At 36.7% G+C, this 19,616-nt stretch overlaps 1 protein-coding gene across 3 annotated transcripts in view; it reads right to left on the bottom strand.

The window, feature by feature from the left end:
* LOC133845238 (serine/threonine-protein kinase pakD) overlaps positions 1-19,616 on the bottom strand; it is a 47,835-nt gene that overhangs the window by 9,655 nt on the left and 18,564 nt on the right. Inside the window, exon 1 of one of the 3 annotated variants that reach the window (XM_062279637.1) lies at positions 16,349-16,810. The exons of the other annotated variants lie outside the window; for them this stretch is intronic. Within the exon in view, the coding sequence (XP_062135621.1) occupies positions 16,349-16,351 (3 nt within the window). The 5' untranslated portion in view covers positions 16,352-16,810. Of the gene's footprint in view, positions 1-16,348; positions 16,811-19,616 lie in introns of those variants that run through there. 3 annotated transcript variants of the gene reach the window in all.

Raw genomic sequence — 19,616 nt, forward strand, 5'->3', positions numbered from 1 at the left:
TGACAAGTTCATTACACCGAACCCAGACGAGCTATGAGCTCCAAGCTCTCACAATTCAATGGTTCACCCTCCTCCTCCTGCCTCCCATATATGGTTAAAGTCGATTGTTATTGTTTTACGAGTTCGTTGTGGGAGTTCACTAAGCATCGGAGAAGGAGTGTGCGGAGAGGGGAAGGGGGGAGGAGTGCCACCAAATGTTATATGCTAGTCATAACTAATTGGAAAGTCATCTGCAATTGATTTGCCCCATTCTAAATGAGCTATTAAATCAATCAACTGAATCACAGTTTGTTTTAAAGCTCTCAATTCAATTCGATTTGAATTTAAATCCTCTTCTAAGAACTCTCAACTTGCAATTTTTGATGTGCAATTTATTTTATTTCATTTTTCATTTTGTGTGCAAGTTTTGTTTGGAAAATGTCCAGCGCACATTTGTGTGTGTTATCTCTTCTAGTTGAGAGTTTAGTTTTCATTGTGTGTGTTTTTGCGGAAAGTTGGTTTTTTGGACATTGGCAGGCTCATTGTCAGCTGCTTGTGCCGCCACCCACACAACAAAAACATAACTCATTTCAGTCCACTCCCCCTTCCCCTCTTCCCCCTTCCTCTGTGGAGCTGTTGCCTCCAATTGCTGACTGGCATTTGAACATTTTTCGTAGCTGCCACTTTTGAATTTCTATACAAAAGTTTCTTTAATTGTTTATAACTTGAGAGTGTGTCTGTCTGTGTGTGTGTTAAGTTGAGATATTTTTTGATGTGGGTTAACATTTCTTTAAGCATTTCACTTGGTCTCCAACTCTTACTCGAGACAATTCTAAGACCCAAAAGCAAACTCTACATACACACAACAATTTTCGTTAGTCATTTTTTCCAAAATTCATTTGAATATTGAGACTTATTGTTGCTTGCCACAAACATACATAGATGTATGTGTATAAGTATGTGTGTGTGTATCTAATTTCTTTTTGTACTTGGCAGTTGCTGCTGTAGCATTTTATAATCGCATCAAGTCATGATTACGCTATGACTTTATGCTTCTTAGACTTTAAAGTAAATGTGTGTGTATGTGTGTGAGCTGTCTCTGTATGTGTGTGTGTGTGTGTGTAGCACTTGAAGGCGTTCAAAATAATTTCTGGTTCCATTTAACTTGGACTTAAGAAACGAAAACTGAAACGCTTCAAACGACGAAACTACTTACAAATGAAATGAAAGAAAGCCTCAAATTCTTGTCCCCTCCTCCCTCTTTGCTCTCAGCCATGTGGTTACAGATTTAAGTTATTTTTTTCAAGTTATTGTTATTGCTGGCTGTTCTTTACTTTTTTTTTTTTTCTTTTTGGCATTAATTGTTCCATGCGCCGAATCTAAGATTGATTGAACGAGTTCAACGAACCCAATGTAAATCATTATGATTACTCCGAAGAACGAGTTAGAATGCAATGATTAAACGAGTGAACGAGAGAATATCTTTTATCCAGAGTAGATATATATGTCGAATGAAATTGTGCCGCATTCTGAATACTGAATACTCAACACTCATTTGAATTGGCCAGCCAATGCGATACTACTTCGACTATATATACTATACTAATACACAACTGTGAATCGTATTGAATCGACTCGAGTCGAATCGAATCGAGTCGAGTCGAGTCGTAGCCACGCCCAGTGGCTGCCATGTCATGTCGCAATGCGCAATAATAATTACAAATGATCAGATGTCAATTTTTCGTGGCAATATTTGCTTTTTACAGCCACAGCCACAGACACACACAGCTCCCGACTCTCAAGTAATCGCTCCCTTCTCCCTCACTCCCTCGCTTCCCTTTTGGCGTTGTTTTTAAACAAATGAAATTTATTGTTAACGGTTAGTGACCCGAATTACACGTATCGCTTATTTATATCTATCTCTCAGAGACCAGAGACCAGAGCGCACAAAACTCTATAAAGCCAAAGCAGGCGATCAGCAACGTATCGACGATGACTCCGTTGCTATGTGTATGTGTGTGTGTGTGGCATGTATCTTTAAGTAGCATACACACACACACATTCAACTGTATAACTGACTCAATGACTGACTGACTGACTGAATGTCTGACTTGCTGCTTAGCTTTAAGCGTTTTAATTGCGCCAAACGCCGCCTACAAAGCGAAGACGCAGCTCAGCTCAGTTCAGATAATGTATCTTTGTATCTGATCTTAATGTGCACACACAGACACACACAGCTTCTCACTCTACTGCTGTACAGCACACACAAACACAACAACAACAACAACACTCATGTCTGTATGTTGATGTATCGCTTGTGTAGCAAGCCTACAGAGATCGAACAGCTTCAATTAGTTAGCACACCAAGTCACAAGCTCCGAACTTTGAATTACTTTTGCTTTACAGAGTCTTCACTTGAAACTATACAAAGATCAATGCAGCACATTTTTAAAGTAAACGAATGTGTTTTTAAATAAAATATTTCAGAAAACTATAAGTTTTATACTGCATATGGAAATAAAACTCTTTTAAGATTGTCAACAAAAATTTAAAACGAATAGATATGAAGACCTTCGCTTTTAGTACTCTAATTACTTAAGTGAAATATTAAACAATATTTTTTATAATATTTCAATTTACTAAATGCATATTTAAAACAAAATTTTTAATAGAAAATGTTCGGCAATATGTTGATTAATATTCCGCTGCATTTAAAACATATGAAACTGTATGTTGAGCTTCTATTTTGTATCATTCTTTAAAAAACGAATATTTCCAAGTATAAAACTTTCTTTAATTTTAAAAACAGAATTTGTGAAAGCTTAAATGTTAACTTCCATTTAATTTATTAAAAAAAAACAACCCGTTTTAAGCACAGAACATTCTTTAATATTAAAAACAGAATATCTGAAAATTTAAATATAAATTTCCATTTCCATTTATTCTTTAATAAACGAACTGTTCTAGACACATAAATTTCTCTAATATTAAGAGCAGAGTTCCTGAAAATAAATTAAATTTTATTTATTCTCTTAAAACAAACAATTCTAAACTCAGACTTAAGTCTCATTTTAAAAGCATAGTTCCTGAAATTTCAAAGACATGACTATACAAAAAAAAAAAACTGCTTAGGGGCCTCATTTTATAAAACTACTCTCAACTCAAATTCCTCAAAAACTCAATAGTTGTCGATCAAGCAAATCTTTCAAGTATTTTTTTTTTTATAGCTAATTGAATTTGTCAGAATTTGTTCTCAAATTTTCCTTTTCATGCGCAAAGAAGAAGAGTGAATTTCCCCTGCGTAGAGTGCGTATCTTTTTTGTTGGGTCTTTAAAGTTATGCAATGCATTAATTGAAATGCAAGTTGAGTTTCATTTTAATGGAAAAGCAGACACGCATATTTGTTAGAGCCTCTCAGTCACTCACTCTCTTTCTCTCTCTCTCTCTTTTAACACCAATACCAATAAAACGCACACGCACTCACATACACACGCATCAGATACTGAGTATCTTTGTATCTGTATCTTTTGGCCTTTGCATTGTTGTTGTTGTGCACAATTGCCGCTCACGTTGTTGCGCCCTGTGACAAACAGCGAACTGAGTTCTTAGCTGTTGTTGTTGATTTTGTGTTTTTCTTTATGACTTTGCACGTACGCATTTTGGCTTTTCCTTTTTGCTATTCAAATTTATAAAAAAACAGCAAAGAACAAAAATCGGCGAGTACAAAAATGCTGTTCAAATCCCGCTTTAGAGTTCTAATGCTCACTTCCCATGCAACGTCACATTGTGTCAAATCGTAGCAAATTTATAAATGCGGCAGCTGGCGACTTGTTGCACATTCTTCAACTGCTGCCGCGCTTATCGCCAATGTATTTCACAGATATTGTATCTACACATGTACATACATACATATATGTATATGAATTGAATGTAAGTATGTTGGAAGCAAGTATCTATCTATGTTATACATATGTTCTGCTTTCGAGCTTTTGCAATCGCAATTTAAATGTTGATTTAGGCGTGTTTTTTAATGGCTTATCAGTCGTCGGCGTCGGGCGGCTAAAACCCAAAGAGAAATTAATTTAAATGCGCCCCTCAACAAATGGCATAAAATACTCGTTGAAATTGTTTAATTATGAGCCCAAACACAACACATAACGACAATGCCAAAGCAAATGTGTTAACTAATTCTAGGCAATTGCCTCGAGTTGATAATCAACAAGAATAACAACAAAATAAAAGCTAAAAACAAACGCGCCCCTTTTGCCAATGTGACGCCGTTTGCTTCGGCTTCTTCTTCACAATTCTGACTCGATATCATGTCTCTTCTCTTATACCCTTTCCGAGTACTTTGCTTACTGCGTTCTGCTTGGGTAGCTCCATTTAACTGCCTTTAATTAACTCAAATATGCCATAAGCTCAGCTCATCGTCAAACTCACACACACACACACACACACACACACACACACACACACACACGATTGTTACAAATTTAATGCGTAAATTGTTTAAACATAAATTGTGCTAAGTTGTCAGCTTGTCAGTTGATAAAAGCGTAGCTTAACTGATACTGAAGAGGGTTATTGGAAAGTATTTACATTACTAAAAAGAAAAACTAAAGGTTACTTTCAAATATTTAAATTAAAATTATTAAAATACTTCTCATTTGTATATACAATTTAAAATTCATTCTTAAGCTATAAAATATATAAAGCTTGTCACAGTTTTTGACACTTTTGAAGCTCTTAAATTTCCAGTTATTAATTAAATGAAACTATACTTTTTCTCTAGTTTGAATTTATAAATCGAATATGAGGATAATTCTCCAGCTCCAAAATTAAAAAGATTGCAGAAGCCTTAGACAGATACTAAAATATATTTTTTTAACCTTAAGTTCTACAAACTACACTGCTCAATTGCTAAATTAATTTAAAGAGACACAATGAAAATGAATTCCCAACAAAACTTTCAAATTCAAGTAATTTGGCATCAAATGAACATTTCAAATTCCTAGATATCGCTGATTTTTAATATATAACATTAGGCAGATACTTCTGCAGCGGAATATTGAATTGAGAAGATTATATACAATGTAAGGCTCTAATCATAAGTTTTACATTAAAGTAATTAATTATTATTGAATTTTCCAATTCTTATTTCAGACTGATTCCAATGATATTGATTGCAGAAGTCTTTATTCTTCAGTATTCAAAATATACTTCTCCAACTACAAATTAATCAAAAATATTTTTGTCAAACTCTGAATTGATGTCAAGAGATTCCCAAACATAATTATCAAATTAGTCTAATTTATCATTAAATCGACACTTTAACCAACTTTGCCTTAAGTATGATTTAATTATGTTAAACTTTTCATCAGAAAATCAAAATTCAATTCCAAAAATTCTATAAAATTGAGTATACTAAAGATAATTTCCAAATTTCCTTTGAAGTATGATTAATTATTAATTCTGTGAAAATGTTCCCCAAATACTCAAGTTATCTATGCTTGAACATAAATTCAAAGTATTGGCAAGAAATAAAAAGCATCTTTTAGTTGATGACCTCGCCAAAAAGTATTCAGGTAACTAGAGCGGATGTGATGCATTTGCATTTAAATATATAAACAAGGTTTAAATTTTAATTAGCCGCAAGAATCAATGCAAACGTCTTGTTAAATAAATTTACACAAGTTCTTTTTTTTTCTTCCCCCGATTTCCGAGTATGTGAATGTGACTAGGTGTAGTCATATCTAGATAGCGTGTTATACAATAATTGTGTCGCTTATCGAACTAAATAAATATTAAATTGTAATTAAAGTCATGCGAGTGATTTTCGGTTTTTCATTCCCATTCTCATTCTGTGTGTGTGTGTTGCCAGTCAACAAATAAATAAAGTACCTGGGCCTGGTCGGTGGTAATTGCGTTTATCTACGATATTATGCGACGACTGTTGTTTCATTTGGTTGGGTTGGTAAAACGTAATTGACAAATAAGTCGAAAAGACTTTCCTAGCATTAGGTCAACGGGAATTTAATTGCTAATTGCATCGTTTATTGGTGTTAGGGAGCGAAGGCTTTAAACTCGACTAAAGAAAACTAAATAAGACCGTTGATAGATAGCCTTAATTAAGTTGTCATTACACAAACACAAAAACACACAAATGACACATTGAACAGTGCCTCAGATTTGAATCGATTTGACTGTGCCGCCGACAGTAGCTGCTAAAAACTATTGGCCCGATTCTTGAGACTTGCTGCGATTTGATTCTTGATTCCTTTCCAGGCTGACACACGGCATTGGCGCGCTCCGTTGGTCTGGAAACTCATATTTAAATTCGCAAAATATTTGTGCAAGCCAATAAAAGCAATAACAACAACCACAGCAACAACAACAGTAACAAATAACTTAAACAACATGCAACAAATTGCGCGAGTTTTTGGGACACACAGCTTGCAACATTTTTGCGGTGCACACCTGGAGAGACACACACACACATACACACAACAAGAGTATCTAGAATCTAGCCGCAGTCGCAGTTGCAGTTGCAGTTGGAGTCACAATCACAGTCTGCGGCCTGGCAACAACAATGCCAACCAAGGGGCAACAAATCTGCAGATAGCAACAAAAAGTATAAAATAAAGACTTAGCTGACAACTGGGCAGCAGCCGGGCAACTGGCAACTGGCAACAGCCAAACAGCAGCAGCCAACAGCCAACGACGCCAACGCCAACATTGACTCTCTCTCTCTCTCTCTCTTCCGCTCCTCGCTCTTTCGTTCTCTCTTTTCGCCTTCATCTGCGTCTGCGCGCCTTTAGTTGCTCTCCTTCTTCCACGTGCCATTTTATTTGGCCTGTTGCCTGCTGTCTGCCTTTTGCTCCGCTTCCTCTTCCCCTTCTTCTTCGGTTTCTACTTCTACTTGAACATTGGCCTTGCTTTGCAGCTCCTTTTGTTTTTAATACCCGGCAAAGTATTGTTTAATCTCATATCTCAGCTTATCGAAAGGACCTCTGTTTAAATTTGTAATACAACATCTTTTTTGAAAAGAGAAACAGCTGCAAAATTTCTTTTGATTTCAAACAAAATCTATTTTAATATCTTTACTTTGCATTTTTAATATGCCTGTGATTTAAATGTTTGCAAAATACGAGGAATTGTCATGGTCAGCAGCATTAAAACGATTTGCTGTCCAGCTTAAAATATCTTAAAGATGCAAAAGTTGATGATAGCATTCAATATTTTAAAGATGATGTTAAACATATAAAGTTTATACATGCATTTATGATTTTCAGCAAATTAAATTACGCTACTCGGATGTTATAATATATACTTTTAAAATTTTATTATGATTATTTTCATTATGAATTCCATTATTGTTGAAATAAAAATATTTAATTTTGAAATTCACATTTTTATTATACATCCATTTATGATCTTTAGCAAATTAAATGACGCTACTCCGATGTTATAATATATATTTTGATTTTTTCATTATGAATTCCATTTATGTTGAAATATATATTTAATTTTTTATTTTAAATTTTAATAATAGATTTGGTTTAATTTTATGCTTTGTTCCACTTCTGTTTAAATTCATTTTCGAGTTTAATTTTGCCATTTTACTTTAATTTTATGATCATACAATTTCTTATAACTAATAAAACTGAAGATCAAAAAGCAGCTCTTTGTTGTCATAAACATAAATGTAAAAGAACAATGAATGCAAAGTTAAAAATAAGAAAAGATTTGCACACATTTATATTTGCTTCCCTTTCGCAAGTATTTTGTTTTATATTTAGGTTAATATAACTTTTGCCTCACCGAATGCAGTTCGGGTATTTGGCAGTCGCACAACTTTGCTGCACATTTTGTGAGTTAATTTTTCCGTTCTGGCTGTATTCGGTTTTTAGCCCTCTCCCAGCTATTATGCGCAAGTGTGACGCATGAATCATAGCAATTTATTTTGCTAGTTGTTGTTGCTGTTGTTGTTATTATTTCTGTGCCATTTGCTCTGAAAGTCATGCGCTTTAAATTTTAATAAATTAATATTTTCGTTCGTATGTATTTTGTTTGCTTGCTTTTGCTTTTTTCTCAGTCGTTGCTTGGGTGGGTGACTGATCAGGGGCGAAAAATGTTCAATGCCTCAGTTTTTAATTCTCTAATATGCATTTCGAATTTTCGCATTAAAAACAAACTAGGTAGTAGCAAATGTTCTAGAAATAAGCAACCGAAATAGTTGACTGAATTTTTCGGTTACCTAATCGAATACGAATACCCAAATCAACTGTCAAACGTTAAATTAGTGGATGAGTTGAGTTGAGTTCTGCATCTATTATTGTTGGGTGTGTTTTTATTAAGTCAATGCCAAATGATGTTCGTAGAGAGCGAGTTGCAAAAACCGAATTCAGCTTAAAAAATGCTGACGACATTTTTAATCCTAAAATTGAGACTAAAACGCTTCACAAAACAGCAACAACAATGAAAAGGGAAACGAAAAACGAAACGCAGATTTATGTGCAGTTCTCAAGGTGGGGGAGTTGCTTTGCTTTTGCTTTGCTTTTGCTTTAGCTGAGATCTGACGAAATGCTTCTTCACATACCTGAGAGAAGAGTTCGTGCGATCGCAAAGCCAAAGCATATTAAAGATTCTCCCCCATATAGAAAACAACAAAAAAATATATATATAAACTGTAACTGAAATCGTATATACAATAAGGTGACTCTGTATGTGTGTGTATAATCAAGATTAGGTTTTAATAATTCAAAGTGAGTCGCACGAGGGATTAGCTGAGAAACGAGTCTAAATGTGCAGACGGAGACGTCGACTTCAAGTAAAAACAGAAATCATGTTACTTTTTGACAAATTCGAAAGAAATTAAACACACTCAATGCCAGCCAGGGTGTGTGTGTGTGTGTGCGAGTATCTGTGTATCTGTGAGATACGAAAGGAAGTGGCAATGCGCACGCGGCTCGTAGCGCTATTAAAATACAGAACACACCCAAAAATATTTTAACGACAGTCAAAGAAACAAAAACAAAAAGAAAATAAAGACGCAGACAGAAGAGTCAAGAGAGGGGAGGAGGAGAGAGAGGACGGTATCAAAGTTTGTAGCTAGTTGGGGACTCTCTCGCATTGACTCCGATGGATGACTTGGATGATGGCGACGATGATGATGATGTTGCGATGATGACAATAAGGCAAGATTCGTCGTCGCCGGGTGACAGCGCGCGATTTATGCTCGAAATTGTACGCGTTGATGCATAAGTTATGCCCCAAAGAGGAAAGACAGCGAGAGAGAGAGAGAGAAAAATCCATAAACGTATTAAAAGTATCTTATGGATGCAGTCACTTTAATAACACACTTATTCATTCATCTCTCATTCCAAATTCCAAAAAAATTATGACATTAGGTAAATTATGAAACCAGTTGTATGTTGAATCTTAAAATTTCCTTGATTAATCGAAAGACTAACGCTTAGCAAGGATTCTATTCTAACTGCTATCCTTGCAGCTGTCATCATTTTCTTCAATTTCAATAACTGGTTAGAGCACAGACAAAAGGCGACAGATCAAAAGAACAAAACGCAGTTGCTTAAAAATTCACACACCGAAAGAGACAGACATATGACCAAAAAAATGCAAGAAAGAGAGCAAAGCAACTATAAAATTGTTAATCCTATTTTATTAAATGCACGAAATCGCATGCAATACAACCCCTACTTTATAGCCAGAGAGGTTGCCATGTGGACAGCTGACTAACTGGATCCCATAATATATTGTCTGTCTGTGAGTGTGTGTAGCATGTCTCGCTTATGTGAATGTGTTTTATTATGATCCTGACATTGAATGCAATGCAAAAATATTTCATATTAATTGCTCAGTCAGGGTGAGAAACCTACAGATTGTCAGCTGTATCAATGTGTGCATGAAATATGGCAAAAGTAACTGAGGAAAAACACAATAGAAGTTAAGTGTTGAGCTGTTCTTTTATTATTCTTATAATTTGTTACAATTGCAGCAGTTTAATTTACAGCAGAATTTGTGAACTTTTATAGTTACCTTTATTTTGAAATTCAGATAATACGAACATAATATTCTTGAGAAAAATTTGCAAAATAGAATTACAACAAGAATAAAAAAAACCTATAGCTATTATAAGACTTATAGCGAAGGAATCTGATGGAACACACATTTTGTTTTTATTATTCTAATTTGTAATTATTTACAGAAGAATTTAAAAATGCTTTTCTATTACCATGAAATTCGAAAAAGTTTCAAAAGACTTGCAAAAATAGAATTTAAATTTATAAAGCAAGAATTATATTGTGGAAAAGTTTTCATTTTGTTTTCATTCTACAAACTTCTCATAAATATATCAGTTAAATTGAAAAAAGAACTTGTCATGAAATTCAATATATATGAATCTAAAATGTATTAAACTTTCAAATTTATAAAGTTATAGTCGAAAAACCAAGAGCTTTTAACATTAGTTCTTTTTATGTACATATTTTATATCATAATCAAATTAATGTTATATCCGTTTGGGTTATTAACGCAGCACTTTAAGATCTTTCAATTCCAATTCCTTATACACAACCTTTTCATATAATATTTGAATACTGTTGCTGCCCAGTTTTTTGAGTGTTTGATTAATAGTTCTGGCTGACTGCACATTCTGATTTGTCAAATCTTTTTGGTATGCGACTCGACAACAACTCGCGTTCTCTCTCTCTCTCTCTTTCTGTGTCTCTCTTTTCTGCTTAGGCATTCTCGGCGTTTGCCTTTTGGCGTCTTGTTCGCGCCCAAGTGCCGACAAGTTGGGGCGTTACCAGAGCAGCTAGCAGCTACCTGATGCGGGGGATCTGTGCCTGTGTTTTATAATTTATGATCGAGTACGAGACCAACGAGACATGCTAAGCAATTGAGAGCGCAACTAACGAGTGTGCTCGACTGTTAAGATACCTTGTAAGCAGTAAAGATAAGCCGTGAGATCTTGAAGTTTCTACTTTCTATGGTTCATAGAATCTATGCTTTCAGTCTTCAATTATTCAATTCACATTGAACTATGAAGTGTGCTCGACTATTTACACACCCTGTAAACAGTTAAGATATCTTAGAATAATCTAATGTTATATTTATAATAAGTTCAGAGAATCGCAGTTTTGAGTCTTTCTAACCATTCAACTCGCATCGAACTAGCGAGTGTGCTCGACTGTCTGGGTACCTTGTAAGCAATTAAGCAAGTAAGCAAGATATGACATAAGACTTTAAAGTTGATACATTGAATGGTGTAGAGAATTCCTGTTTTCTGTCTTTACCTTAAGCAGCTTACATTGAATTAGCGAGTGTGCTCGACAGTTTGGACACCTTGTAAGCTATCAAAATATACCACAATATCTTACAATTATGCTAAATTGCTTCAGCGAATCCCTGCTTTTAATCTCTGCTCTCTCAGTACTCTTTAAACTAGCGAATGTGCTCGACTGCCATGCACGCTATACCTGCATTCTGCTTTAATCCCTCCCTCCCTTTCAACTTCGTTTACAAAGTACAGTAAACCCGATTTTGCTGCAATTACAGAATGTAATATTTGCTCTTCTTTTCGAGTTGGAGGGATGAATGCATTTTAATTTTCATTTTCATTCTCATTTCCATTTGTGACTAATTGCGATTGGTTTGTCGTCAATCGGTTTGCATGTTGCACATAAATAAATTAATGGCCTTTATGCGTTTTTGGCTATTTTTCCAATGAAAGAAAAGGGGGAATAACTTTTGGGACCCGCATCTGCAGCCAACTGTCGACGCAGAACGTCGGGTTGGGCGTCGGGCACATGAAAAGTAAACATTAGAAGCATATTTGTATATTGTGGAAAAATTGAACTCATCCCCCAGCTGGGTAATACTGTTTAAATGCGACTAAAGTGGCAACAGGAGCGGGTTAAAGCGGCGATCAATTGCCAATTGCCAGTTTTGATGGGCCGCGGGTGCCCGTAGAAAAATAGAGACAAACAACTCACAGTTAGCATCGAGTCCCATATGTTTACTAATTAATTCATTGCTTAATTGTTGCTTTTATCAAATACAAATACAAATACAAATTCAAGTCGAGCCACAGAGGGAGATAGTGAGATAGTGAATGAGCGAGAGGGAACGCTGTAGATCGCAAGTTTTAGTTGCGCCTTGAAAGAAATTTTCATTTCATAGTCGCTCATTGAAAATAATTAAAATTAATTAAGCCATTTTGCTGCTGCTGCTGCTTCAGTTGCTGTCGCTGTTGCTGCATTGGCTAACTGCTTGCTCTTTTCCCCTTCCCCCTCTCTAGCCATGCATGTCTTCTCCACCGTATCTATAAATTTAAATCGCCTTTAATTGAGGCGACTTTTGGGTGATGGAGAGACTTTGTTGTAGAAATTGTCAGGAATTTTATGATGTACATGTTTTTTGTTATTGCTGTTTTGCGCAATGTTTTAATTAATATTTAATTACGTGGGGCTTAAACTGACTGATTTGTCCAGCACATTTATTGAGCGGCATAATCAAAAAAAGCAACGAAAATTTCAAACGCAAAGATAAAGCGGCAAAAATGTAGAAATACAACACGTGCAATGATTGATTGTCAATTAATATTGTTATTATGGAACCCAACTTGGTATTTGGTTCTATTGTTGTCTCTGTCAAAGAAAGAGAGAGAGAGAGACAGAGGGTGAGAGTGGGAGAGAAAAAGGATGCCAATAGATGTGTGTGAGTCATGCTGTCGCAGCGATTGAATGACGGACTGAATGATGGACTGACTGACTGACACACATTGTCGACTGTAGACAATACATTGTCTATGGGCCAGTCTCACATTTCTTTACAATTTACATTTCACATTTAATTCGTTTCGTTTTTCTCCCGCTCTTGAAGTTGTCGGAAAATCAACTTACTTGAGTGATGGAACGAATTTGCATTCGACATTTTATGAGAGAGAGACAGGCATATAAGAGAGAGAGAGGAAGGAGGAGAAAACTTATGTGTGGGTGGAATTGGTTGTCAGGTGATGAACATGCCACAAAATAATTTTGTAACAACTAAATCCGTTAATTGCCATAGTAAAAACAAGCAAATTAAATCCTAAATATTGTCTTATAAATGCAAGTTTATATCAACACTGAAATATGCATTTTGAATTATGCAACTATAAAATTTTCTAATTATTCGTTACAGTATAGGACCAAATATAATTTTTAATGTCTTTATTTTGCCACGAGAAAACCAAAAGAAATCAGATGCCAAAACAGTTTGTAAATTCTTTTCTGAATATTCATTCACTATGACAATTTCCAATCCAATTTCAAATGCTGATTTGATATCCCCATTCGATAAGGAAAATAGAATGGAATAGATTGCACTCAGATCGCAGTCCCCAGTGACACAAAGAGATGTCGAGACAAACAGAGATTTATGTGTATTCAGATCAAAAGCCAATATATGAATATGTATTCATATGGCAATAACATATTCGTATTTATTTTTAATGTGCAATATGCTTGCCTCCCTCGTTCGCACACTTGCCATCTCTTTCGCTACCTCTCTCGCTCTCTTTCTGAGTGACTACTTAATTTCCAAGTGCCATAAAAATGTGTGTTCAATTGCGATCAGTTTGAATGAGAATATCGAAAGAATATCGGGAATTGAAAGCCCAGCGTATTTGGCGTTGAAAACTAAGTTGGCTTATTTATTGTGGCCATGCTTATAAATATTTAAAAAGCCTCAAATGAAATAAACAATTAGTATATTTATTGACACATCCCTCCCATCCAGAAAATACTGAATAACTCATACAAATATATACAAAAAATATATATCTAACGATTTATAGAGGAAGTACTTATGTGCTTAGATCGTTGCCAAAGTGTTCATGCTGAAAGGTATTTTTCGCCCATTCGATTTGTTGTGACTTTGGCTCCCTTTACACTTTCGCATATTTGCGACTATGAATCAGTGACGATGGGGTGTCATACTACTTGCATATTAATACCCGGTACTGTCAAGGTTAAGGGGTATTCTAATTGAGTGATTCATGCCCATATTAATAGAGCATTCTTTGTATATAGTAATCTTTGTTAGTAATCAACATTCTAGAGCAATTTATTCGCTTTTTCCATCCGTCGTTCTGTCCGTCCATTCGAAAGAACTGCCAGATCTCAGTGATCATAAGAGTTAGAGTTGTGAAATTTTATGATAATACTCCTTGGTGTTGCATTTTTTGTTAGTATTCCAAAAAAATTATTCAGCACTCAAAATTTCTTTATTAGCCTCAACATTCTATAGCAATTAATTCGCTTTTTTTTCATCCGTCGTTCTGTCTGTCCATTTGAAAGAACTGCCAGATCTCAGTGATCATAAGAGTTAGAGTTATTAAATTTTATGATAATACTCCTTGGTGTTGCATCTTTTTGTTAGCATTCCAAAAAATGATTCAACACTGAAAATTTCTGAGTAATTTAAAGCTTAGACGGTGATTAGCTCTAAATTTGCTTATTATGCGCAAATTGTGCAATTTATTTATACCGCATCTGCTGCAGCAGCAACAAACATATGTTAAATATGGCAATTAATAAATAAAATGCGTCTATTTCACATCCTCCACTTCGCCTCGATCGCTTATGGCACTTTGAGTGGCCGTTGATTTAAAACATACATTGCGGCCTTTAATAGTGGCGCATTTTTGTCGAATCCGACGAAACATCGGCCACATTTCGTTTCCTTTTAATGAAAACAAATTCAATCAAATGGGGAAATGATGAGAGAGCGGGGGGATTGCCAAGAAAATACCTAAAAACAAATCGAATAGCGAACAACTTGAAAGAGGAGCGCGCGCGCCCTGCAAAACCGGGAATGGAGGAGGAGGAGGAGGAAGGGAGGGAGGAATTATGAATTGGGCATGTATGAGTGATATTCAAATATATTCAAAACGGCGAGTACTCGCAATCCGTACAGAGAATTATGATTTGTGTAAAACGTTGCGCTGTTGCGTCTTTTTTTTGGCTGCCTGTGATTAAGCACTTTAAGTGTAATTCGGTGCTATAGTTGTTAGTGTGTTGTTGTAGGGAGGGTACACACACACTTATAGACACACTTACAGAGGGACTATTTATAGATGGCAAGCAGATGATGTTGCCTAAACCATAACTAAAATCTTTATGGCTAAAGATATTTGTGAGAGATCTGCCATGGGGACCACAACCACAGCAACTGGCTGTGATTTCTATAACGTTTCTGATTCCGATTCCGATTCTATCCCCCCAATCCCATTCCCATTTATATTCATATTCATATTCACATTGCGCTGCGCCGCTGTGGCGGCTGTTTAAAGTCAATTTTTGAATAATTATGAATCGTTTTTCAGTTGTTTCTTTGGCTCTTTTGGCTCTTTGCGTTGTTCTCTAATTATAACAACATCATAATCATAATAATTTCAAATGAGTTTTTATTTTGGCTGCCTCTTCGCGTGTTCCCAATGTGCCAAATATATTTCTATCTAATATTTCTATTGAGCTAAAATTGCGAATATTTGTCCAACACACACACACACACATACACCCATATCTATTGAAAGATATGCAATTGGCGCAGAGAGATTTATAAAGAATCGACGAAAAATTCTTCTTTGGATGTTATGTGCATTTAAAAGATATGCATAAACTAAATGCTAAAGCATCTGTAAAATCTATGCCATCAGTATATCGATGGATATATGTACATACATGTATGTAGATTGAAATGGCAAATTGATTTTGTGACACTGTGAGCGGAAGTTCTTTGGACGTCACTTGCACTTAATTTATATATATTGAGAATCTGTACATGTTTGATGATGATGATAATAGTAAGTAGTATGCGAAATAAGTTAAATCACAGCTCCATCTATGGCAGTGGCTTAATCAAAATCGCCGGAAATTATAAGATGCCAATAATAAAAATTAATATGCAAGAGATTAAAACGATTTATATGTACGCCATGGCGTTGAATGCGTGCGACTGCGCCATAAAATTGTTTATAATATAGCACCACTATAAACACCACACTCACTCACACATACACAGACACAGAGACAGAAAGTAATACATATATAGTTTGGCTTGTTCAGTTAACACTTTGGTTTAATGACTAAGACTAAGGAGCGCCCCGCGTGTGCTTGAAAACATTTTTGTCAATAAAATAGAAATTAGCGACGCTGAATCACAAATTCTAGTTAGCCCCTCTTAGCCATGTTAGACAGACGTCGGTCGTCACACAATATGTAGATGATATAAGTAAGTAAGTAAAGTACTTGTGTGTGTAATTCCCTATTGGATAATTCTAGTTTGTTTTTTTGGTATTTACCATTTTGGCAGCTTGTTTAATCCACTGTTGTAATCCCAGCAAGTATATTTGAATTTGCAAATTGTTTATAGATTCTTTTTGTTTTTATTTATTTTTTGTTTTTGTATAACTTCTTCACTTTTTAGCACATATTTCAAATGTTTGCACGTTGTAACTGTGATTGCAAGTTTGCAAATTCAATTTGATTTCTCGTTTATTTTTATTATTTTTTGTGTATTTTAAGCACTGTTTCAAATTGTCTGTCCGTTTTCGCGCGTGCCGAATAATAATAAGTGTGATATCAAGAGTGTTGTGTACTAATTACATTTGACGATATATATCGAGAGCGTAATAGGAAAGTGTATTTTTATTATTATCTGGACTTATAATAATTTGTTTTATTAGAGTAGTTGAGCAGAAGTGTAAAGCCGAAGCCGGAATGACGCTGCGCGCGTTCGTGTTCGCACTGCTGCACGTTTAGTCAATGACTAAAGGGCGGGCAATTCAAAATTTTTTAAAATTCATCAACGCTGCCAGCTGCGACTGCGACAGCGACGGCAGCAGCAACGTCAACGCCAGCGTCGACAGCAGCAAACACACAACAAAAACCAAAAACTAATAAAATCAATTACAAACGCACACAAACACATTCACACAAGCGTTTGCCGAAGACGGCGAACGACAACAACGACGACGACGACGCCGCAACCGAAGCAAAGAGCACGAACAAAGCCGACGCCGACGACGACGCGACGTGCTATACCCGAAGTTCTCGTTCTCTGGAACAACAACAAGCATACGTAGCAGCAATAGCAGCGGCAGCAGCAGCAAAGGAAACGGAGCATGGAAATAGTGCTGAGAGCGTGTCTCGTGATTTTTACCCTATGCATTTGTCGGCAAACTTTTTGTACAGGCAAAATAACTATTTTTGTAATGAGAGATGATCGTTGCGCTTTTTATCGTCGGTAATCTGATGTACAATCTAGATTTAGTGTTTTGAAACATGTCATGTTATATGTGTGTCCCACATCAGAAATATCGAAAGGTGCGTCGTGCGTGGTTAATGCTCATCTCTGAAGGGAACTCAGAGCAACCACGAAGAGAACATTTTTTCACAAATGCGAAGGTGCTCTTTGCACGCTCTGAACTCGCTCTTGGCCGTTCTGAATGTGGGCCAAAAGTAATGACAATAGCGGCAATTGTTTGGCTTGGACATTTTCCACGTACTTTTTTGCACTCCCGTCGCTTGGGTCGTTGCCAACAATTGGCTCTTTAGCTCTCTTTCGCTCTCGCACTTGGCCGCTTATCTGCGTGTGTGTGTGTTTGGATTGTTGCGTTCTCACAGGCGTCTGTGAGTATGTATGAGAGAGCGTGCTTGTATTGCTTGCCAAATGAGCCAAGCAAAACAAAAAAGGCAAAAATTGTACATGTGTATGTACGTATGTATCCACGTGTGAATGTACGAGTAACAGCAACAACGTAAGCATTGCACCGACAGCAAAAGCTGTCGCCCCCACATACTACAGAAGAGAAATATGCAAACAATTTCTGCATTTATGGCGCGGCTATGACGTTTGTCTCTGTTTGTTGCTCTTGAAACGCCAAGAATTTTCGTGCTGATCTCGTTTTACATTATTTACTTGTGGGAATAGATTTTCAAAATCACAGCTGCCCCTAAGTAGATGATGCATGTGTGTTTGTGTGTGTGCGTAGCATAAGTTTAAGCGTTTTAAGTGCGGGCTTTATCAACACCCCTTGAATAGCGTTAGCACTTAGTTTCATTATACAGATGCTGACGTATCCTTTAAAGCATAATTCGCTGCTACAAAATGTCCTTTTTTAACTCACATTTCAATTGGCAAATGCATGTTGAGTAACCCTCATAAACTCAGGAACCGTTATATAGCTTCAGCTCTACAATCCATAATTACACAAGAGTCTCGCATATATCGCATTTAAGCCGCAGCGCAGCGCATAAATCGCAATTAATCAAGTGCAAGCCAATGCCGTTAGCTCCCTAACACCACTCCTCTCCCCGACCCTCTTAGCCTATCACCAAAACAGCAACCCTCCTTAGCTCAAAGCAACAACAACAACAACAACGACAACGACAAAGTTCAACTGCTGCTTTGAGCTGAACAACAATTACAACTCATTCTCTCTCACTCCAACACATTTCGATTGCACTAGCTACCCGTCTCGCTCTCGATTGCGCGCTGCCACTACGCATAACGAGAGCTACTAAAAATGTAATCATTATGCTTTATCGTAATAATCAGCAGCCGCAGCCAGGGCAAGTTTTTCGCCCAACAGCCACCAGACGGCGCTCTTCACTTGTATATAGCTTACACACACATACACACACACACACGCATACATATACAGACAGAAGTACTACTACTACATACTAGCATAACAAACAGGCAAACAAACAAAACTAAATTACAACAATTCCAAAAATTTATAATTGTGCTGCGCACACAGTTAGAAATCTCAAACTACCACCAACAGAAGCAGCAGGAAGAGCAGGAGGCAAGAGCAGGAGTCGCTGTCGTTGCCACCCTTTCCACCAGAAAGTGCGCTTATCCCCCCCTGCCGCCCCATTCCCTTTTCAAACTCAAACTCAAACTCATTCTCAAGCTTATACTCGGCCCTCAATCATCGTCCTCATCATCATCATCCTTTTGGCTTGCCTTCTTGCCTTATACAATTCTCCATGCTGCCGCAGTCGCTGTCGCTGCCTTCGGTCGACGTCGTCGTCGCAACTAGCACACACACACACATTGAAAACAAAAAAAAAGGCAGTTAAGTTAAAATGTACTTAGAGTTTAAGCGTAACCCCGAAATCCCGACCGAACCCAAACGAGATTGTGTGTTTTAAGCGTTTTAGTTGCCCACTGCTTGCACCCCTCACGGCAAAGCGCTTTGCCAATGGCAGCGACGTCAACGTCAACGCCAACGGCAGTTGTGACAGCGCAGTCTGCGCTGGCATCGCTGCTGCTGCTGCTCAACTTTGTCAGCAGCAGCAACAACAACAACGTGAGCAGAGGCAACAAGAAGAAGGCAGTCAGTCAGCCATCTTGTGCGGCGTTATTAAATTTTATACAAATACTAAAAATGAAATCAAAATTTTCTTATTACAATGACTATTTTCTCTTGAACAGCTGTGCGCTCAGCCCCAGCCCAAGTCCGACCCGAAAGCTGGGACCGACAATTGTTGTTTGATGGTGTGTGTGTGTGTGTGGGAGGAGGAGAGGAGACGAGAGGGGAACTGGGTCCACCAACTCTC

The sequence above is a fragment of the Drosophila sulfurigaster genome, chromosome 3 (genome assembly GCF_023558435.1).
Source record: "Drosophila sulfurigaster albostrigata strain 15112-1811.04 chromosome 3, ASM2355843v2, whole genome shotgun sequence".
Lineage (NCBI taxonomy): Eukaryota > Metazoa > Arthropoda > Insecta > Diptera > Drosophilidae > Drosophila > Drosophila sulfurigaster.